Source organism: Protopterus annectens, chromosome 10.part0 (genome assembly GCF_019279795.1).
Source record: "Protopterus annectens isolate FY-2018-M chromosome 10.part0, PAN1.0, whole genome shotgun sequence".
NCBI lineage: Eukaryota > Metazoa > Chordata > Ceratodontiformes > Protopteridae > Protopterus > Protopterus annectens.
The window spans coordinates 482528332-482552598 of NC_056744.1; the positions used below are offsets into that span (position 1 = coordinate 482528332).

A 24267-nucleotide genomic window follows, 5' to 3' on the forward strand; every position below is an offset into this window, starting at 1 on the left:
GGAGGTCCTTCTTGCAAGATTCTGTCAGTAGAATGTGATGGGATAATGGAAGCTGCTGAAAGGACCACTGGGACGACAGAAGCCACTGAAGAATTCTCATGTGTAACCTGGCTAGAATTCTCATGTGTAACCTGGCTAGTGGCACTAATAGTATGGTGGAAGCCATGGTCCCAAGGAGCTGCAGAACAATCTTGGCTTTGACCCTTCGTAAGGGGAGAAGACACTGAATCTGAAAAACCAGGTTCTGTGCCCTTTCGGCAGGAAGACGAGCCACCATGTTTACTGTGTCTATCTCTACGCCTATAAAAATCACAGATTGAGAGGGCAACAAGGCAGATTTTTCCCAATTTACAGAGACTCCAAGTTGGGCACAAAGCTGAATAGTAGTGTCCCTGCTCTGAAGGAGAAGATGCCTGGTGGGTTGGTCAGGAGCCAGTCGTACAAATACGGAAACACTTAGAATCCTCGACATCTCAGGTGAGCTGTCACTACTGCCATACATTTGGTGAACATCCTGGGGGCTGTGGCGAGACCAAAGGGCAGAGCACGGAACTGGTAGTGATTGGCTCCCAGCCGGAAGCGTAGAGGACTCCTTGATGCCCTGTCCATTTTTATGTGGTAGTAGGCATCTTGGAGATCTACTGAGCACATCCAATTGTCTTTCCCTAACAACGGGAGTATAGACTGCAGTGTTATCATCCGGAACTTGTCCTTTACTGATTCATTCAATCTGCTGAGGTCCAGAATGGGCCTCCAGTCCCCTGTACGTTTTGGCACTAAAAAGAATCTGGAGTAAGTTCCGGATCCTATTTGGTCTGCTGGGATGGTTTGGATGACTCTTTTTGACAGCAACTTGTTGACCTCCACAGTTGCCTGATCCCTGTGACTGGGTGGAACATCTGGGATCTTTTTGGGAAGAAAGGATGTAAGAGAAAAGGGTATGACAAACTCTGGTAATAATTCTTTGTACCCACTTGTCTTGAGTGATATTTAGCCAGGCTTCTGGATACAAAGAAATGCGACCCCCAACCGGTCCCAGAGAAGCACAGTCGAGCCCCACATCAGGAGTGCTGATAAGGCTGGCCCCAAAAGGAATCCCGACCCCCCTGGTTTTGCGAACCTCCCCTGCCTCTAGGGCAACGTCTTTCATTTCCTCCTCCTCCTCTGCCTCTGAAGGAGGAGTCACCCTGTGCCTCCTGGAAAAATATCTGGGACTTCTTGAACCACATCTTACCGCCTCTCTGACCCTTAGAGTATGGTCTAGAGGGAACAGTAAAACACACTCCCACGGCAGAGTGTGTTTTTCCTTCTTGCTCACACCAGGTGAGAGTGTCCTTTTCCTTGGATCCAAACAATGAGGAACCATCGAAGGGGGCGTCGGTAAAGGTAGACAAATGGTTCCGCAAAGTTACATAAATGCATCCAAGAATGACGCCTCAGGGAAATTCCTGAACCCGCTGCTCTACTCCCTCCATTGGCCGCATACAAAGTAAGCAGCATGGAAGAGTTAATGATTTAAGGTGGACAACTGCGCAGAAACATTGTCAGGGACTCCCTCAGTACATGTACCTTGTAAAGAATCTCCTAACTCTTTAAGGAGATCTCTCTGAAGCCTCGTAAAGTGAGTAAGGTAATTCAGCGATCCAAGGGTAAATGCCGCTGAAGAAAAGATACGCTTTCCGTATCTGTCCATCGTTCAAGACTCCTTATTTGGTGGATGAACAGAAGTCGTCTCAGCTAGCTCCTTCTTAGTGGCCGCCACCACCACCATGGCATCTACAGGCACACCTTTAGATAAAAAGTCTTTTCCTGGAGGGGGAAAAAGAAACTTGTTCGGTCTCCTGGGGACTGGCTCCATGGCATCAGGAGTATCCCACACCTTTCGACTAGCTAAATCCATCAGTTCATCGAAGGGTGGAGACACCCAAGAGGCAGAAGATTGAGACCCAAAAGCCTTCAGGTACACCGACTCCTCATCAAAGGGGTGACAGTGGGCCAGCCGCACCTCTGTTTAAGGATCTCCAGAATGTCTATGAAGGAGTCATCATCAGAGGATGACTTGGGAGACCCTTCTGACTCCTCGAGGTCAGTGTCAGATGTCAAAGATTCATCCTGGGAGTCGACATGCTTCCTCTTACAAGTCGTCTTCCGTGGGGGCTCCTCAAAAGGACATTCCTGGAAGGTCTCGGAAGAGTGGGGGCCACCAGCCGGTGGCTCCTGAGGCTGGGGGTCTCTGCTGTTGCAAGAGGGAGTAGGAGCTGAGACAGAAGTAGGTGAATAGAGGGAAGAGTGCCAGTATCTCTGATAGGAGTGACAATCGGGACAGCACACTCCTCATCATCATGCCGACCTCTCTGGCTCTGAGGACCTCTCCAGCTCCGAGGAGACTGAGGATGCCATCAGCACCAGAGCCACTGGCTCCAAGATAGATGCAGGGTCCGAACTCACCCTAGCCAATGCGCAGAGAGGAAGACTTGGACCCAAAGAAGTTCGGTTCCAAGCATCCCTGTCGGGGCCGACTGGACAGCTTTCGGCCCCTGGACACTACGTATGACACTGAAAGTGTCAGAGCAAAACTTGGCTCTGAAACAGCCACAAGGGGAGCTGGAGCCGAAGGTTCCACCAGTGGTACCAAGCACGCCGGCTCCGAAAGACCGGCATGGCTCAGAGGAGGAATGAACACAGAGGGTTGAACGGGCTTGAATGGCTCCGGAGCCGACTGGGTGGAAGCAAACAACAATTTAGGCAAAGCAGATGACTTCAAAAGTCTCAGCACTACCCTTCTCCACATCTTCTTCCGATAAACTCCTGGATGACATAGTAGGAGATTGAGATCTTGGAGATACAGGAGACTTCAATAACAAGGAGGCTGGTAGAGGGTCCCTAGACTGGCTCCGAGAAGCAGTCTCAATAGTCTTAGCGGTCGGCTCTGAAATACTTGGAACCGACCCTGCAACAACAATGCCGCTCTCAGTTGGCTCCAAGGTCTGTGAAGCCGATGAGACAGTTTTTGAAACTTTAAGAGTTGGCTCCGAGACACCAGCCGGTGCTGGGGAGGGCCTCTTACAAGATTTTGACTTTCCTTTGGTAGATTTAGAAGATGATGAGGAACTAGACAAATCTTCCTCGAAGGAAGGTTTAAGAAGACCTTCTAGGATTAACTTGTTCTTCCTTTCCTGCAACACCCTAGGACTAAATGCATGACAAAATAAACAGGTCTCCTGTAAATGGATGGCCCCTAAACAGTAAACCCAGTTACCGTGACCATCCGTTCTAGACATTTTTTGAGAGCACTTAATACATTTCTTGAAGCCAGATGGCTTATGATCCTTACTCTCTTTAGACATTCTATCAGTATAGGACACACACACACAGGGAAAGAAGAAAAAGGACTAGGTTCTCTAATTTAAATGGGCCTAGCCCTGCAGAAAGGAAAAGACACCACGAGGACTAGGTCCTCTAAGTTAAACCGGCCCAGCCCGGGCAAGGAAGAGATAGGGTCTTCTAAATGAAACAGACCCAAAAGTTAGAGAAAGTAAGAAATATCACACACTCAAGTGGAACAGTAATGAACGAGAATGACCCAAATTTCAAACTTATGTCAAGCACAAACAGAACATAGTTCTGGTAACAATATCAGCAATTCAACGATGCTAACAAGCCAAATAATTAGCCTAAATGACAAGCGGAAAACCACCAAAAACTCTATGAAAACACACAGAATAATAGTGCGCAAAAGGCACCTACGCTAATCCAATCTAGAAAAAACAGTACACAGAATATCAATGAAGAAACAAAAGGCCAAAAAGTGCACCAAATGGCACAAGTAAAAGCTAACAACTCTAATAACAACTACGCTGATTACTATAATCAGTAACAGTTTTAACTATATTAGAATATTCTAAACTAAACAGCCAAGAAAATTTTAGTAAAAGTGGAAAAAATGCAATCACTTAGCCAGAGCCAAAGAGAAGCACAACCGAACTCGCCGATGTGGCAAACGAGATCTGGGGATTGTACTGGTGCACCATGGGATACCTACCTAGCCATGAGCCAACCAGAAGTCTTCCAGCTTGTAAACAGGCCAAGTCGGAGCTGAAAATTGGCTCTGATCCCATATGTAAAGAATGAAGGTGAGATAGGACTACAGAACATCTCCAATTTGGTACTTTATTGCATGTGTCTCATAATTAATGGTCTTGAAGACCAGACTGCCAGCTACTTTGACCTTCCAAACAAGGTAAGCACTAAACACGCTGCTTTCCTTGTCATCTGGGAGGGTTGCTGGGAGCAACAAACAATCTGGACCCCTTCTCTGTATCCAAAGATTACAGAAGGATCTGAAAGACAATTCTTATAAAAGATATTTATGGGACTCTTGTACCCTATAAACCATATGTTTCTTTGGAGCAGGGGGTGGGTGTCTGCCTCCTGCAACAAAAGCATCTTCTAGGGCTCCCCCCCAAAAAGGACCACACACTAGTTTACCAGCATCCAGTTCCAGTCAATCACACTATTTTTTATGTGCCTCTGAAGCACCATTTGCTTTTTATTTGAAGTGCTCTTTCATTCCATCAACTCTCTTTCCAAATGAGCTTTCCTCTGCGAGATGTAGAGGAAATGGTAACTATTTGAAATGTTGGGACCAACACAGAGACTGAATGGCCAAGAAAACAGGCTTACATATACTAAGCTCGACGTGACCATTGCCCAGACTATTCCCTTTTCTCAAAAGTATGGTGATATCAGAGTTAATATATAAAAGTTTGGGGGTGTGGGGAGCTAAAATGAAGTTTAAAGGAAAAAACTGAAGTTTGAGATTCGCTCTTCTACTGCAGTTTTGATTTTTTTTTTTTTCGTTTTTTTTGGACAGTTGGCATTCAGCATTTGGAATGCTAACATTTCAAAAACACACTTTAGGATCCAGCACCAGTAAATCCAAAGCTCAGCAAAAGTACAAATACAATAATATGCCTGACTACAGAAACGCTCCTTTATTTAAAACACAATTCTTTTGGGAACAACTTCCTTCCTCAGTGCTTAAAAAAAAATTCAATCCATTTAAATAACAGAAGAAACAAGTCACATGACAGAAACCCCTAATGGACAACCATAAGTAATAAAATTATAAAATACAATAAGACATACTCTACAAGACATAATACAGAAATAGTCTATTTCAGATTCATTTGTCTAGCCCTTAGGATGGGCTTACATATATATATATATATATATATATATATATATATATATATATATATATATATATACACACACACACACACACACACACACACACACACACACACATACTTTTTAATATGAGATGTGAAGTCATACAGTTTGAATGAATATTTATGACTCATTGCTGGTTTGTTTTTATACAGTACATATATATATATATATATATATATATATATATGGGTTCCTATGACTTCATCGAACTGTGTATTCACCGACACTCACCTCTTCGACACCAATCCATCGACGTCCATATCATCGACAATTCCGGTAAGCGATCTTCCCCCTCACAGGACCCATGGTAGCGCTTCTGCCTGTGTTACACCGATTAGGGTTTACGTGATTCCGTATAATGTACCTTGAAAGTGCTACCATGGGTCCTGTGAGGGGGAAGATCGCTTACCGGAATTGTCGATGATATGGACGTCGATGGATTGGTGTCGAAGAGGTGAGTGTCGGTGAATACACAGTTCGATGAAGTCATAGGAACCCATATATATATATATATATATATATATATATATATATATATATATATATATGTATACACATACACACACACACACACACATATATACACACACACATATATATATATATATATATATATATACACACACACATATACACACACATATATATTACATCTGTGTGTGTGTGTGTATATATATATATATATATATATATATATATATATATATGTGTGTGTCTGTGTGTGTATATATATATATATATACATATATATACATACACACACATATATATATATATATATATATATATACATACACACACACACACACACACACACACACACACACACACACACACACACACACACACACACACACACACACACTGTGTGTGCGCACGCAGGTGGATGTATACATAAAAACTTAAATTGCATCTATTATTTCATCCAGAGACTAAGTTTTAGAGATTATGATTCAGTGACTTTCTATACATAGTTTTTTTTTAAGGTTGAGACAGCTCTTGTTAAAGTTCTTTAAAATATCTTACGTTTACAGCCATCTGGTCCAAATCCAAAATGGTGAACTTCACATCGCTCACAACGACGGCCAGTAACACCAGGCTGACATTCACACTGGCCACTTCTCAAGTCACATAGGCCACTGCTGGAGCCAATGGAACTGCACTCACACCTGTAATAAATTCCAACAACAGTTAAAACCAACATGTACCTGATGAATGGAGGAAAAAAGACTGATGAATCAAAAGCCTACTTGTACATCCTACTGAAATCACAGACAAACTATTAAATATATTTCAGAATTACTGAAACATTTCTGAGTTATATCACTAAGGAAGGCTGTCCTGTACATATTTTCACTCATGGTAGGTAATAAAGGATCCTCAAATGGGAAAGAAATGGGGTTTTCCCTCTTCCCACAGAGTTCAAGATTTCTTCAGCCCTGATGATCACTTTGAAATACATAAACATTACCCAAACCTTATTGTTCCTCCCTCATCAAGCATACATAAAAATCAAGTACTTGTTCTCCCATCATATGGATTTACTGGGCAGTTCCTGCATCATTCGTTTCTACTTTCTGATAATACTAGAATTTTGCAAAACTACGTGGACTTGAGTGCCTTTAAACACCATCTGTAGTCTCCCGTGTGTGATATCTACCTATCTGCACAATCAGATAATTATTTCATCTTTACTGGTGACACCTCTCTCTATGCATCCTGAAATGCACCACTGATTCTTAGTTCCTTTCCACAAGTGCACTCTCTACATATTTTGCCATGGAGAAATTGCTATCAGTCAACACTATTCTGTACTGGATCCATACAGCCAGACAACCTATTCCTCCTCCCAACCTCTAAATCAACTTTTCCAATATTTCAACCCTCCACCCACCTTAGGCATCCTGACATTTGAAGCATAACACACAAATTACTATTTTCAGCAATATCATCTGTAACAGCATTAAAAATGGACCACTTGCAGAAACAGAGTACTGAAAAAGTACAGTTGTGTACACTTACCATAAATGTAGATGTTCGAGTGTATTCACTGTTGCAGTCATCACATTTGGGTTATCCCTGCCAGGGTAGCCCTCGGCCAGCCCGAACACCATAGACTTAGTATTTCTGCATTGATTACTGTCACTTGAGGACTGATGGCAGGTCGTCACTAGTATAAGGTCAGGCAGCCGACACCATTGCATCAGTTTTTCTTGCCTTAACCTGTCAGAAGCCCCCAAAGTAGGAGGCCAAGTTCTGGTGGAAGAAACCCACCAGTGGAAAATAAATACCAATATGTCCCTTGTAAGGAAAGGAGAACAGCAAGGAAGAAAGGTAACAAAAGGAGAAAGAGAAAATAAAAATGGGGATGGAGGGAGGGAAACTAGGACTGCATCGGTTACAAGTGGAATTCCCCAGGGCTCAGTCCTAGGACCCCTCCTGTTCGGCATATACTTCTCAGAGGTACAGGCAAGCACAGGAGGACTATGGCTGACCAAGTTAGAGCGACTGCAAACTAGGGGCTATAATTGACTCTCCGGCTGACACAGACATCCTCCAAAAGGGTCTCACTGAGACGGATACCTGGTGTCAAAATCATGGCCTCAAGCTAAATGCCAAAAAGTGCATAGTCATCCCCTTTGGAAAAAACAAAGTACCCACAAACTACCACATAGGTGGCAGTCCCCTAAATACAGAAGACATAATAAGAGATCTGGGGACCCAAGTAGATAGTAATCTCACCTTTAATAATCACATTGCCAAAGTGGTTAGAAAACCCTTCTAAGTGGCCCGCCTAATCACAAAAGGGTTCACATCCAAATCAAAAGAGGTCATTGTGCCCCTCTACTCATCACTCATCAGACCCATCATAGAGTACAAAGCCTCATTTGGGATGTACCTTACAAGACACCTGCAACAGCTGGAAAGACCACAGAAGTACCTCACCAAGAGGATCACTGGCCTCAAACAGATGCCCTATGCAACTCGACTGAAGAAATTACAGCTGTACTCGGTTGCATACCGCCTACTCAGAGGTGATCTCTGCCTGACATACAAGGCCATGTCCAACCCAGAATTGATGGACATGCTCCACCTAAAGAAAACCTTATCCCCATGAGCCACACGCTCTAGGGATCTAAACCTCACCACAACAATAAATAGGACGTGCTGGAGGGATAGATTCCTATCCCAGAGACTTCCCATGCTTTGGAACAAGATCCCAATCTACATTAGGCAGAGCTCCTCACTAACGCTCTTCAAAAGAAATCTTGACGAGTGGATGGGAAACAGAAAGTTTACCTCGGGGATCACTTCAGTGGCTCTGCTGGACAGAGGCACAGGGGACTAATCTAAGGGGGTGGCGAAAGCCAACACATTCTGGCTAGGCTTATAAATGCCTTCGGGCAGATAGCCTAATACCTACCTATGAACCTATGAACAGTAAATACACTCAAACATCTACATTTATGGTAAGTGTACATAACTGTACTATGTTCTTCGTGTTTCACTGTTGCAGTCATCACATTTGGGTAGATTCCCAAAGCTGAGGAAATGGGTGGAGGCAGTCAAGGAAGCTAGGGGCTGGCTAGGATGCCCTCCAAGACTGCAGAGGCAAACCCTACCCTGGATTTGGAGAAGAGAGGCATGTGGTAATGCTTGGTAAACGTGTGAACAGATGTCCATGTGGCAGCTTCCAGGATGTCCCTGGTGGGGACTCCTCTGAGGAAAGCTGCAGAGGTGGAGGCTGCTTTGGTGGAGTGTGTCCTAACCCCCTTGGGGGGAGGCTTACCATGCTGTTTGTAGCAGAAATGGATGCAGTGTGCTATCCATTTGAAAATGGTGTGCATGGAGATGCCTTTGCTTTCTGCCCCTGCAGCAAAGCTAACCAGAAATTTATCAGACTTTCTGAAGGATTTAGTCCTGTCCAGATAGTATCTGAGCTGTCTGTGCACATCTAGAGAGTGAAGAATCCTTTCCCCCTTGTTATGGGGATTAGGAAAGAAGGTGGGCAAATTAAAAGATTGGTTGAGAGCCACACTGGACAGCACACCTTGGGCATGAAGGATGGGTTAGTTCTGAGGGATACCCGGTCTGCATGGAATATGATGAAGGGTTCCACAGCCATGAGTGCTTGCAGCTCACAGACTTTTCTGGCTGAAGTGATGACCAGAAGGAATGCATTCTACCAGGAGAGAAATATACTAGCTCTGCCAAAAAAGCTTGTTCAAAGGGAGGCGGGGTGAGCTTTTCTAAGACAATGTTAAGGTCCCAAGCTGGTGTTCATGCCCTTCTGGGGGGCCTCAAGTTGCTAGCCCCTCTGAGGAACTGTTTGATCAAAGGGTGTGAGAAAAGGGGCTGCTCAGTGGAAAAATGAGCATAAACAGCAGAGGCATGGACTTTAATAGAGGAGAAAGAGAGACCACTGTGTAGTAGGTCCAGGATGAGAAGGATGGAGGGCTGTGCTGTATTGGCCCCCTTAGCCCGGATCCAGGTGCAGAACCTTTTCCATTTGTCTGCATAAGACTTTCTGGTGCTAGAGGGTCTGGCCTCATGGATAACATCCAGAACCTGTTTACTGAAGATGGCAGATTGGTTAGGGAATAAGTCAAGCTGCCAAATTGAGTGTCAGCAATTGGGGATGCATGAATTTCCCTTCCCTCTGGGTTAGGAGGTTTGGAATCTGAGGAAGATGCCATGGAGGCAAAGGGGACAGGCTGCACAGCAAAAGGTACTAGTGTTGTCAGGGCCAGTCTGGAGCTATTAGAATGGTCCTTGGTTTTTCCTCCCTTATATTGAGCAGTACACCTTGGGGATGACAGGTAGGGGAGGAAAGGCATAGACCAAGAGGTTAACCCAGGGGAAGGACATGGCATCCACTTTCCAAACCATGCAGTGATGCTCCCTGGTGCAAAACTTACTGAGCTGATGGTTGGTATGGGAGGCAAAGAGGTCAACCTTCGGGGTTCCCCATTTGAGTTATTAGGGTGAAGGTACTTCTGTTGAGCTGCCACTCGTGTGGGTCCAGAAGGTTTCTGATTAACTGGTCTGCCACGGAACTGAGAGAGCCTGGCAGGTACTGTGCTGACAGGTGCAGTTGCATGGAAGAGGCTGTGAGCCAAAGGGGCATGGCCAGCCTGCATAGAGGATAGGAGTGAGTCCCTCCCTGCTTGTTGATGTATCACATCATAGTGGTGTTCTGTTTCTGATCAGGAGACCCCTGGAGAGAGAAGGGGTTTGAAAGTTATTAAGGCATGCTGCACAGCCATCATCTCTTTTTGACTGATGTGCAGGGGGATTTGTTGTGGGCTCCATTGGCCCTGTATGCAACTGCCCAAGCATAGCCTGATGTGTCTGTGGTGAGGGACTGGGTGGCGGGGTGTGGAAAAAAGGGTAGTCCCTTGTTGAGGGAGCATGCTGTTGCCCACCAAAGAAATTCTTTTCTGAGGCAAGGAATTATAGGTAGAAGGGTTTTCCAGGTCTTGAGAGTGTTGACACCAAAGGCTCTTTAGGTACCACTAGTTTCCTCATGCTCAGTCTGGCATATGGAATGAGCAGTATGTAGGATGCCATGAACCCCAGAGCTTGCAGAATTTTCCTTACAGAAAGCTGGGGCCTGGTGGCCAGTTGAGAGAAGTAGGTTGTCAGGAAATGTTATTTCTCTGGTTTAAGGTATGCCACCTGGGATGCTGTGTCCAGACTTGCTCCCAGGAAGATCATCCTTTGGGTGGGCACCTGCCTTGATTTATTTTTGTTGATTGTGTACCCTAGGAAGGTTAGTAGGGTCTTTACAAAGAACAGGTGCTTGAGCAGCTTTTCCTGGCTGTCTGTCTGAATAAGGCAGTCGTCTAAATAGGGGTAAATCTGAATATTTCTTTGCCTGTAAAAGGCAATGGCCAGAGTCAGGCATTTTGTGAAAACTCTGGGAGGAGTAGATAAGCCAAAGGGAAGTGCAGAGAACTGAAAGTGTTGAGATCCTGCCCTGAAGTAGAGATTTTTCCTGCATGACTGCCTGGCAGGAATGTGGAGGTAGGCCTCTTTTAGATCTAGGGTGGCTAGCCAAGCATTCTTGGACAGCATGGGTAGCAGCTGCTGGAGGGTGAGCATTTTGAATTTTGGGGTCACCAGGAAGGTGTTAGAATGGATAGATTGAGGATGGGGTGCCAGGTGCCCTCTTTTCTAAGCACCAGAAAAAGTCTGAAATAGAAGCATTGGCCTATATGTTCTGCAGGAACGTGTTCTACTGCCCTCATATAGAACAGGGAGTAGATTTGCTTTTGAGCTTCTACCCACTAATTTGGTGGAAGATATGGGAACCCTTTTGGGGTTGGAAGGGTGTGGAAGGAGAATTTGTATCTCTGAGACACAATGTTCAGAACTCATTGGTCCTTGGTAATGGTGGCCCAGGTGCTTAAGTGAAAGGAGAATTTTAATCCCAAGGGTAAGTGAAGGTGGGCAGAGGTGGGAAGTGAGTCATTATGAGTTCTTACCATAAGGGGGTGGCTTAGAACTCCCTGTTTTTGAAGTGGAGGTAGTCCACTGCTTAGATCTCTGCATTCCCCGGGGTTGCTGTCTGGGGGTTTTGTTTCCAAGGGTCCTATGCCGGGCCTATTTAGTCGGAGCAGGAAAGTACCAGTGCTTGAAGGGGCAATGTCTGCTGAATCTAGGGGGCTGTACCTGTAAGATATCTAACTGTTTGCATAGATTTTGCTTTTTCTTCCATCTTTTTAAGACCTCTTCTGCCTTAGTGCCAAATAGGTTATCTTTGTGCAAGGGGGCATCCAACAATTTAGATTTCACATGGTCTGGCAGGAGTTGTTCCTTAAGCCATGCATGTCTTCTAATGACAGATCCAGTGACTGCTGCCCTGCAAGAAGCTTCTAGGGCATCAAAACCACAGTGCAAAGTGTGCCTAGTTACCTGACTTGCAGAATGCATTAAATTCTATAACTCCTTAGATTCTGCCCAAGCAGGAAAGGAAGACATTTTTTGTTTAAGGAGTTCCAAAGGATGTTGCTGATATTTAAGCTTATGGAACTGACAATTTAGTGCCCTGATAGCAAGAGTAGCTGAGGTGTATACTTTTTTACCCCATCTGTCTAATGCTCGGGAATCCCTGTCTGAGGGTGTGGGATTCTTAGCAGAGGTTGCTTTAATCCCTTTTGGCCCTTGAGAAATGACCTCAGGGTCAGCTGTAGGATTTTTGAAAAGATATATGTGCGAGTCAGGGACTCTGTAGTATCTGTCTGGTTTTCTGGGAGCAGGAGGTACGGCATCAGGAGTCAAGCTGGATTCAAGGAAAACATCATCCACCACATCCAGAACTGGGGGGATGGCCAAGGGTCTGTGTTGTGGAAGATATAGGAATTCCCTGAGTCTCTTTTTAGACTGAGGGTAGTCCTGACGTTCCCATTGGAAATTCCCCCTTCAAGTATGCAGGGTTTCCCCAAAGGAAAAATCCTCTGGGGGAGAGGCTGAAGGAATGGAATCCTCTGCATCATAATCCTCATAAGTGGAGAGGGGTCTTATGTCTTCATAGTCAGATGCATCAGATTCATCTGACTCTTGTTCAGACACAACTACTGCAGACAGATTTATTTTCCTTTTTGAGGGGGTAACTTGGCTTCCCCTAATCAGCATGATAAGGTCTTCCGCCATTTTAAGCATTTGAGACTGAGGCAAGGTAGCAGGCGTCAGAGAGTGGATAGTCGGTTTCTAGGGTGTGGTTCAAACCCTGGACCTAAGGAACTCAGTTTTCAAAAGAATGTTAGTCACGAAAGACGACGTCTGTTTGTGTCGAGATTCGGTGGTGTGAAGGACTTCCTCGGAAGCCAGTGCCTGCTCAGCGGCTCTGGACCCATCCAAGGTAGAGACGACTGCAGGATCCTTAGACAAAAAACAGTTTTGGAGCATACTGGCTTCCGAAAGGGTTTTGGTAGCGGTCTGCGAATCAACTGAAGCGGGCATCAGGGGCTGTGAAAGCACCTCACTAAGTACCGGAGGACTGACGACTACCTTAATGGAAGTGTCGTCGGTAGGTTTGGACCTGTGCGGTCTGTCTCTGTCTTTATCCTTACGTTGTTTCAGAAGATCTGCTGTCGGATGGCTTACCGAAGCCATATCAGAATTCAAGGGCTGTAAATGAAAATATCTGGTTACAATAAGGGCCCGATGATGGATAGTTCTGGCGTTGAACAAAGCACAGAAGTGACGAGGGACGTCGTGGTCTGGGCCTAGACAAGTTACGCAGTAATAGTGGAAGTCTCAGTGTGGTATTTGCTTTCCATAGGCGAGACAATTATTAACTTTGTCTGACATCGGTTAGTGCAAGAAAAAAGGATCTTCAACGGGGTTCTTAGCTTTAGAAGACTTCAACTTCAATTGGGAAAAGAAAACTCAGGTAGCAGCCGACCCGCTATCATGCAAACTGCTTCTGTTTCGAGCTTCATGGCAAGAAAGACTGATGTAATGGCATCGGCTGCCTGACTTTACATACTGATGACCTGATGTCAGTCCTCAAGTGACAGCAACCGACGCAGAAATACTAAGTCTCTGGTATTCGGGCCGGCGACAGCTACCCTGGCAGGGATAACCCAAATGTGATGACTGCAACAGTTTAACACGAAGAACATCCACAGTCATGCTGCTGGTACGATACATTCAGCAATTTGCTTACTACTAACGGGATATGTTTACCAGTCTGCAAGACACTTTTACTAATCTGTTGATTCCATTATTGGTAAACCCATTAGGCTAAATGCTACTTTGATGAGAGACTAACAGCCAGAACTTGAGGAGGAGTAGCAACATTAATTTTAAAGCATTTAACACTTCTGCAATAACAAGATACTTTCTCATTATAAGTAAGATCCATGGTTGTACACCACTTCACAAATGTTCCTGTTCTAATACCAGTTTTCATGAATTGCAGTCATAAGTAACATACAAACTTGTATATTCTATATAAGCAACTTAATAACAAACAACGGCAAAGAAAACCTTACAATTCACTGAAAAGCAGTTACACAGAATCCCTTTCTGATAACACTGCATTTCAGCAAACTGGGATTAATAAAGCAAGAGTGTTACTAGTTACTACTGCCATCACTTTACTGCTATGGCTGCAATTCAATGATATCTAGCCAGCTAGGAAAGCAAGAAAAAGGTAACTGACACTTGTTGTCTACTAACTTCAGTAGTGCTACACCACTTTCAACTGGGAAATAAGTGTTGAATGTAACAATGGAACCTGAAAGTGTAATGAAAGCCAAAGGGGAAAAATCTACTGAGCCAAAAGTGAAGTGAAGCAGTTAACTCAGATGGCAAAGTATGATGAAAAACACATGCACAGGGGTTGCTGGGGTGCTAAAAAAGCTAGTCAAGGTACTCACTTGACAAAAGGTCTTACGACCAATAGGTCAATTGATACCATAAACTGTTTGGAAGACAGAAGGAAAACACAGTTCATAGCCAGCTACACTCACTAGTGAACAAGGCAGCCAAGTATACCACCAAAGAATTGAGTTCATCTGGCACCTGGAAGCCAAACAGCAAGATAAAGAGGGGGGAAAAGAGTAAGTGGGTCAAGGGTCAGCTCATCTTTTCCAGAGGGATATACCATAGCCAAATCATCCCGTAGGAAAGTCTGACTTTGCTGCACAGACAGAACAATTTTAGAAAGTGCTGGCAAGCTGTTCTGCAGCAGGATTGTCCATGTGAAAGTTGTGCCCCCTGCCCCAACTGTATTCAAGTGTTAACACATGCTGGAAATGGGTATAAAAGGTCACACAAAGGAAACATAAAAATGTACAACGTCACTTCAAAGTAATTCAGTCTAAAACAAAAAGACATCAGAACTAGACTTAATACCAGGTATGAACTAAAGCAGTGTCCAGGCTCTGAAACCATTACAAGAAACAGAAATGCTTTCATTTTTCACACTGCAGTTGTTTTATATATATATATATATATATATATATATATATATATATATATATATATATATATATATATATATGGTTTACCATGGAAATGTCTAATGCAATAAGGTCTAATGGTCATTTGGTTGAAATATGTCAAAGTCAAAACATTGAAAGTGAAAAATGTCGAAAATCATTTAATTGAAAAACAATTAGCCCATCTCTACTATTTTGCAGGGGGGCACCCGCACCCCCCCCATGTGGGGGGGCTGTGCCCCCCACACACCCCCCACTTATATATACCAACTCCGAGATCGCACTACAGTGGAGAAATGGGCAATTCGACATTATGAGTTTCGACTAAAACAGTTTCAACTTTTTAATTCCTGCAGATAGTGATTTCAACCAATTCATGTTCCACATTTTCATAGTAAACCATATATATATATATATATATATATATATATATATATATATATATATATATATGTATCACATTCTTTTAAGTATGTTGTCCCCTGTAGACATGCCTTTTTATAAATACCAACACCAGATATCGGTGCTAAATACTTACTGAGGTTTATAACAAGCAGTAAAAACAGACCAGTTTCTCTATATATAAAAAAAAAAAAAAAGCCCTATAACCGCACAGGTTAGGCACTGTTACCCCAATCACATGATTTTTTAACAAGATAAAATACTTTCGATACACATTACATGACCAGTATACAATATGAAATACATAAACATGTATAACAAACGTATAAATTATATTACTTTAAAGAATTAAGTACATACCCATTGCAAACAATCACAAGATATAACAGAATGACTTTGTTCAAGCTATGATTTCATGACAGTTTGCCTTTCAATATTCCTGTACCGCCTGTCCAAAATGTTTCAAAAGAACATTTGAGGTGTGTATGTACATATGAACCAACAAACTGTGGGCTTAAAGACCAGTTTTTGGAAGTTCTTAGGACTGATATTTTACACTAGAATTAACTGAATAATAATTAAAAAGGTGGATGTTCTGTGCCAGACTGGTAATTAATTATGACCATAATTCTTTGAAAATTATGTAGGTCATTTCCAAACACCATCAATTGTTGTTTGGTTGTTCCACTTTGCCTGGGAACTGCAAATTTAGCTAGAAAAAGAAAGACCCTTACTCCAGCACTTACAAAGATTTGTGCTAAAGATTCATTAAGCATATCATTATCACCAGTGTTTGAGCAATGCCACAGAGCCCCTGTCGCACACCTCATCACTAAGGGCTTTTCATCCAGAAAAAAGGAGTTCATTGTCCCACTGTACTCATGCCTTATTAGACCCATTATAGAATACAACGCCCAGTTTGGTATGTACCTCTCAAGACATCTGCAACAACTGGAAAGGCCGCAGAAATACCTCACTAAAAGAATCACAGACCTAAAGCAGATGCCCTATGCTGACCACCTTAAAAAACTCCAGCTATACTCTGTCGCATATCGTCTACTCAGAGGCAATCTCTGCTTAACATACAAGGCCATGTCAAACCCAGAGCTGTTGGACATGCTACACAAAGAAATCCCAATCCCTCAGAGCCACACGCTCCAGGGATCTAAACCTTGTCATCACAATAAACAAAACATGCTGGAAGGATAGGTTCCTGACCCAGAGACTCCCCAGACTCTGGAATAGATTGCCCATACATGTCAAGCAGAGTGCCTCTTTGGCCCTCTTCAAAAGGAACCTTGATGATTGGCTGGGAGAAAGGAAATTCACCCCGGGGATCACGTAAGTCACACGCTAGATAGGGGTCCAGGGAAGTAAATAGTGTGGGAAGAAATAGCCAGGGAATTGTTATGGCTAGGCTTGTATAGGCCCTAGGGCTGATAGCCTAGTACCAACCTATGAACCTATTTGCATGACAGGGATATAATGTAATTTAGATACACAATAAAGCTAAATTCTCATCAGCAGCTCATTATAGTATATCAGAATTGAGCACTGCACAGTTACATGTAACCATGTTACTGTTCCCCCTTATCAACCCATGCAACTCAGGTTGTCACACAGGTACCCTAAAAACACCCCTGTAGGCACCCAGCCACATACACATCCATACAGCTGTAATCATGCCCCTAAACACACAGGAATGGCTTCCCAGTACTTACCTCCCACGGTGCTCACAACCCTGCTCTTGCCATAGGAATGAATGGGTGTATGCTGACATGCACTTCTGCTGCTTTGCTCCTCAACACTAGGGTACAGCAGTTCAGAATTGCTCTACTGCACTATTCTGATCCCACAGAAATGCTCCACAGAAGCGCACATGGATAATTAGCAATATCTACACTTCTGAACTGCCGCATTTGTTTACAGCCTTTACCAGCAAGACCAGCTTAGCTCTACAAGCAGGTAGCACTACATGAGTCTGAATCAGAAACCCAGACTGCATTAAGCAAACCTGCCCAAAAATGGTATGCACATTGTGATATGGACTTCTGAATCCTGGCCTTGGTTTCTTCACCCCAATTCCATGTAAAGGGGAGCAAGGCATGTGGCAATTGGGCTTGTTGCAAAAACGCAGTACAATCTGTACATTTGGCTACAGGAAATACAACCCATAATTTTGAAATGAAGTGCCCTGTCACAAGCACCACACAGGGGATGATTTACTTGCCATAATGTACATGCAGGGCATTTGATGTGGGACAAATTTCCCTCACATTTAAAACAGTGAACCAGTGACATTTTAAGTAGCATATGGTAGAAAAATCGTCCAGTGCCTTATTAGGAACATACACCCTATCATGTTAATGTTAGCTATGTTTTTACTATCATGGCTAGAATTTGGCTAAAGGGCTCTTACCAATTTGGAATGACCACTGCTTTTAACACAAAGGAAAAGCAATGGACAATCAAGACAGGGGGACTGTTTAAACTAGGTTAAAATGTTGTGCATTAGATTTTACATGGCAGTGTCACTGGCTTGGAGCTTTACTCATGAATTTTTGAGAACTGTATAGATTTTAATGTATTATGATGGCGTCTCTATGTTGGTGCATATGCACATCATGTGCTGGACAGAAAACACAGGAGCATTGTTTAAGCTGCAAATTCACGACACATTTAGTCTTTCTAAGTTGTGCTATCATCATATTATACATGATTCTTCATAATGGGTGTGTACTTGCTTCTTTAATGGCTTGTAATCTATTTTTGTTTGTTTGATATTCATATTTATGTCAGCAATGTTCCATTCATATACTTGGTTGTCATTAAACCTTGAAGGCATTGTTATCTTGCTGAAGAAACTCTGGATCTGGTACTGGCCCTTTCTGGCTCCACCCCAGCCCAGTTAGCTTGATGTGACCCTCATTAGGAAACATGTTGACTCCTGTATGTTTGGTAAACATCCTCTGGGGAGACAGGACCTTCACACAAACCACTACCAGGGTGTATATGTGTGTGTATATATATATATATATATATATATATATATATATATATATATATATATATATATTATACACACATATATATATATATATATATATATATATGGATCTATATTACATTACTGGAAAGACAGGTCAGCAAATGGCACTTGCATCAAAAATTCCCTTTACCGAATTAGCTTTTGGTGGGTATGTGCCCCCCCCCCCCCCGCTAATTACACATACCAACTCCAATATTGCACTACAGTGAGGAAAGGGAAAATTTTCCGATTTTCACTGTACCATGATCTCACTATGAACAGTCTGCTGCCGTTCGCTGCCCCATCTTTTCAATAATATAATACAGACCCTACATATACACACAAATATATTATATTTAGCAAAACCATCTCTAGCTCTGGAGATTCCGCGCAACTTGTAGTGCTTGGTAAAAGTATGCACAGAAGTCTAGGTAGCTGTTTCAAGAACAGAGTTGGTATCCACTCCCTTGAAAAAAGGACCAGAAGAAGCCACAGCTCTAGCAGAATGAGCCTTTACAGAAGAAGGAAGGCTCTTACCATGAAAAGTATAACAAAAATAAATGGCCTTAGAGATCCAAGAAGAAATAGTTTGCTTGAATACAGCTAAACCTAGGGACCTAGGATGAAAAAAACAAACTGATCAGATTTTCTAATAGTCTTATCCAAATAAAAACTGAGCTGTCTATCCACATTGAAAGTATGCTGCACCCTCTCACTGGCAGATTGTGGAGAGGGGAAAAAAGTAGGCAAATGAACAGACTGATTAAATGACAACTCATTAATTGGGCATAAAGGAAGGGTTAGTATGAAAGGACACCCTGTCTTTATGAAACACCAAAAAGGAGGACAAGCCATACTGGACTGGATAATTACATCCCACCCATCCCTTGCCATCCAAGCTGGATGTCTTCCAGACATTCTCAGCGACCACCAACCAACATATCTACCGAGAACCAAAACTCCTCATATATGTCAAGTAACACAAAGAAGTCAGAAACAAAAAGAACTTTAATCCTAGTGCCTTTGATAACGATCTAAAAAGTTGCAACTGGACACCTATAAAACAGTTACCACTTGATGAGGCAGTGCAACACTTAAATTCAACCTTCTTAAACATACTGAACCAACATGCTCCCCCCAACCCACAAGAATAAAAGCCAGACACACCCCATGATTAACTAAAGCCACCAAAACTATTCTCAAAGAAAGGAACAAAGCATGAGAACAATTTCCTAAAAACAAAACCCAAATAGAAAAACAAAAATACTTAGAACTGCACAACAAAGCCAAGAAACTCATCAAAATAGACAAAAATCACCTATTACCAAAATCTATAATAAAAACATGGTAGAAACTCCTAAAAATTCTGGGATGCAGTCAACTCTGTACTGCAACCTGGGAAAACTACTACCACCACACCCAAAAAGTACAGTTTTGTACCTACCATAAATGTAGATGTTCGAGGATCCACATTGCTGCAGTCCTAACTATTGGGTAGTCCGCTGTCCAGTCGGCCCGAATACCAAAGTATATGGCTGACGTCGGTCAGGGCGCATTAGACTGACGTCAGTACGTCAGGGTACTAATGCGCATGACCGACGTCATATCCTCAGTCTTTTCTTGCCCCAGATGTCAGAAGACCCTGAAAAGATAAGGCCAAAAACAAAAACTCCCAAAACACCTGCACCAAAAAATATATATATATATATATATACAAAATATACACAATTAGCAGAATATAACCTCACCTACACAACCACCCCTAAACACAGAGGGAAGGAGGGAGGTAAATTGGACTGCAGCAATGTGGATCCTCGAACATCTACATTTATGGTAGGTACAAAACTGTACTATGTTCTTCATTCCACATTGCTGCAGTCCTAACTATTGGGTAGAATCCCAAAGCAGAGGTAAGGGAGGCTGGCAAATCATAAGGACGCAGGAACTGACAACATGCCTTGCAAAATAGCTGTGGCAAAACCAGCCCTAGACTTAGAGTAGAGAGGAAGGTGATAATGCTTAGAGAAAGTATGCACTGAACTCCAAGTAGCCGCCTCCAAAATATCCTTAGTTGCCACCCCCCTTAGAAATGCTGTGGAAGTGGCAGTAGCCCTAGTGGAATGAGGCCTAATCCCAGCTGGAATCTCCTTGCCATGATGGGAATAACAAAATGTAATGCAACTCCCAATCCACCTAGAAATAGTTTGTTTTGACACAGGCTTGCCCTTTGAACTCAAAGCAAAAGAAACAAACAACTGCTGAGACTGCCTAAAATCCTTAGTCCTGCTCAAATAATACCGCAATAGCCTGTGTACATCTAAAGTGTGCAAAATCTTTTCCCCTTTATTTTGGGGATCTGCATAAAAGGTAGGCAAATGAATAGTTTGGTTTAAAGCCACACTAGAAACCACCTTAGGCATAAAGGAAGGATTAGTACGTAAAGATACCCTATCCTTATGAAAAATCAAAAAAGGCTCCACTGCCATAAGGGCCTGTAACTCAGAAACCCTTCTTGCAGAAGTAATGGCCAACAAAAAGCAGTCTTCCATGACAAGTATTTCAATTCAGCAGTAGCAGAGGCTCAAAAGGTTGTAGAGTAAGTTTCTCCAACACAAAATTGAGATCCCAAGCAGGAGTAGGAGCTCTCATTGGGGTCTTATATTCTTTGCCCCTCTAAGAAATTGCTTGAACAAAGGATGGGAAAACAATGGTGGGTCACAATCATAGTGAGCTGAAATTGTTGCAGCATGAATCTTAATGGAAGAGAAAGACAAACCTTTGTCCAATAACTCAGTAAGATATTGAAGAGCCACACTCAAATTAGGCTCCGAAATCTCCAAATTCTTTGCTGCAGTCCAAAATAAAAATCTCTTCCATTTTTCTGCACACTTTCCTTGTACTAGGTCTTCTGGCTTCCATAATCACATTTAAAACTTGTTGAGGAAGTTGAGACCTGCTGTCTTTCAAAACAGAATATGCCAGGCTGTTAGATGAAGAGTTTGAAGCTTGACATTGAGCAGATGACCGTCCCTCTGAGACAATAGGTGTGGAATCAAGGGTAAAGGCCATGGAGGCTTCCTTACCAGACTCCTCAGTAATGGGTACCAGTGCTGCCGAGGCCAATCTGGAGCTATTAAAATCATCCTTGGCTTGTCTTGTCTGACCTTTAGAAGCACCTTTGGAAGAAGAGGCAAAGGTGGAAAGGCATACACATGAAGATTTTTCCAACTGAAAGAAAGAGCATCCACTTTCCAAGCTGTGTGATGAAATCCCTTCGTGCAAAACTTTGGCAGCTGGTGGTTTAGTGGAGAAGCGAACAGATCTATGTCTGGAGTTCCCCATGACACTGTCAATTTTTGAAATACATGAAGATCCAGTTTCCACTCGTGGGGATCCATGATTTGTCTGCTAAATACATCTGCTAAGGAGTTCTGTGCTCCCGGCAGAAACCTTGCCTGAAGAGTTAGTTGCAGACTGAGCGCAGTCTCCCATAAAATCATTGCTTGTCTGCACAATGGGTAAGAATGTGTTCCCCTTGTTTGTTGATGTACCACATGACAGTTGTGTTGTCTGTTAGAATCAACACCTGCCCTGGAAGAAGTAACTCCTTGAAAGCAATTAATGCAAACTGAACTGCTAACATCTCTTTCATGTTGATATGTAGATGCTGTAGTCTGGCAGGCCACTTGTCTTGTATCCACTTTCCATTTAGATGAGCTCCCCAAGCAATGTCTGAGGCATCTGTCGTTAGAATCTGACTCGCCTCTGGCCGGGTCACAGAGAGTCCCTTGTTTAGGTGACATTCCTGAGCCCACCACAAAAATTCCTTTTGAATGCAAGGTATTATTTGAATGACAGTGTCCAAATCCTGGCAGTGCTGTGTCCACAGATTTTGAGATACCATTGTAGCTTCCTCATATGCAGTTTGGCATTGGGAAGCACCAGAATACAAGATGCCATGAACCCTAAGGCTTGAAGGACTGTCCTTGCAGTCAGCCCGGACTGAAGAGATAGATGATGGAAGTAACTGGAAAGATTCTTTTGTTTGTCCGGGGTTAAAAAGGCCATCTGGGCTGCTGTATTCAGTCTCACACCCAGAAAGCACATGTCTTGAGAGGGTACTAGACTGGACTTTATTTCGTTCACAGAATACCCTAGGCATCTTAGCACTGCTATGACATATTCCAGATGCTGCAGAAGATCTTCTTTTACTTGAGCCAGAATCAGGCAGTCGTCCAAGTAAGGATAGATTTGGATTCCTTTTAGCCTGAAGTAAGCTATCACTGGAGCCAGAACCTTTGTGAATACTCTGGGCGCAGTAGATAAGCCAAAGGGCAATGCAGAGAACTGATAATGAGAATTTCCAGCTCGAAAACGCAGATACTTCCTGCAACTTAGTCTTAGTGGCACATGAAGGTAAGCTTCCTTGAGATCTAAAGTTACCATCCAGTGATCTTTGCCCAGCAGAGGTAAAAGCTGTTGTAACGTCAACATTTTGAACTTGGGAATGTCCAGATAAGTGTTGAGGATAGATAAATCCAGAATTGGTCTCCACGTGTTCCCCTTCTTTGGTACAAGGAACAGGCGAGAATAAAATCCTAGGCCCCTGTCTGGCACAGGAACTGACTGAAAGGCCCCTATTTGGAGCAACAGAGAAATTTGCTTGTGAGCCTCTGTTCTTTGAAGAGGAGGAATGTCCGGCATGCCTTTGAAAGGAGGCAAGGTATGGAAATAAAACCTGTAACCGTGGTGAATAATATCCAGAACCCATCTGTCTTGGGTAATTAAATCCCAATTTTCTTTGAAAAGAGACAGCCTTCCTCCCAAAGGTGCTGCCAGGCAAGAACGTACTGGCAGCTGAAAAGGCAGGTCATTGGGTCTGTTTACGAAAGGACTGACCCCTGCCTTCACCAGAAGTCTGAGCAGGGGAACTCCCTGTCCTAGGCCTAAAAGAACCCTGAGCTCTGCCCCTACCACGTCTAGACCTACCCCTAGACTGGGAATCATAAGCAGGATAAGTCCATCCCTTAGTAGGCCAATTTCTACTAAACTTCGGAGGCTGCACCTGCAAAAATCTTTAACAGTTTGCATAGACTTAGCCTTGTCCTCCATTTTCTTCAAAACTGCTTCCACAGGCGAACCAAACAACACATCAGACTGTAAAGGAGCATCCAAAATCCTTGTCTTAACATGCTCAGCTAAATTCTGATCTCTCAGCCAGGCGTGCCTGAAGAACAGAACCAGCGGCAGCCACCCTGGAGGAGGCCTGCACAGCATCAAAACCACACTGCAAGGAATGTTTACCCACCTGTTCAGACACATGAACTAAATCCTGCAACTCTTTACACTCAATACCTTCAGCCAGAGCATCCACCTTAGATTTCAACTGTGAAAGAAGATAATTCTGATATTTTAACATGTGAAACTGACAATTCAAGCCCTCATGGCTAAAGTGGAAGAAGTATACACTTTCTTTCCCCATCTGTCCAAAGCCCTTGCCTCTTTATCAGGAGGGACAGGATTTTTAACAACTGAGGCCTTCACACCTTTAGGCCCCTGAGAGACAGTTTCTGGGTCTGCCCTAGGACTCTTAAAAGATACTTATGAGCTTCAGGCACCCTATAATACCTATCCGGTTTAACTGGGGCA

The 24267-nt window shown here is 43.2% G+C and overlaps 1 protein-coding gene across 1 annotated transcript in view; it reads right to left on the reverse strand.

Moving 5' to 3' along the window:
• The window catches only part of LAMC1 (laminin subunit gamma 1), a gene marked incomplete in the record, with an annotated part of 2174645 nt that overhangs the window by 449842 nt on the left and 1700536 nt on the right, over window positions 1-24267 (reverse strand). The window contains 1 exon segment of the mRNA XM_044085382.1: window positions 6262-6404. Coding sequence (XP_043941317.1) covers window positions 6262-6404 — 143 coding nt within the window.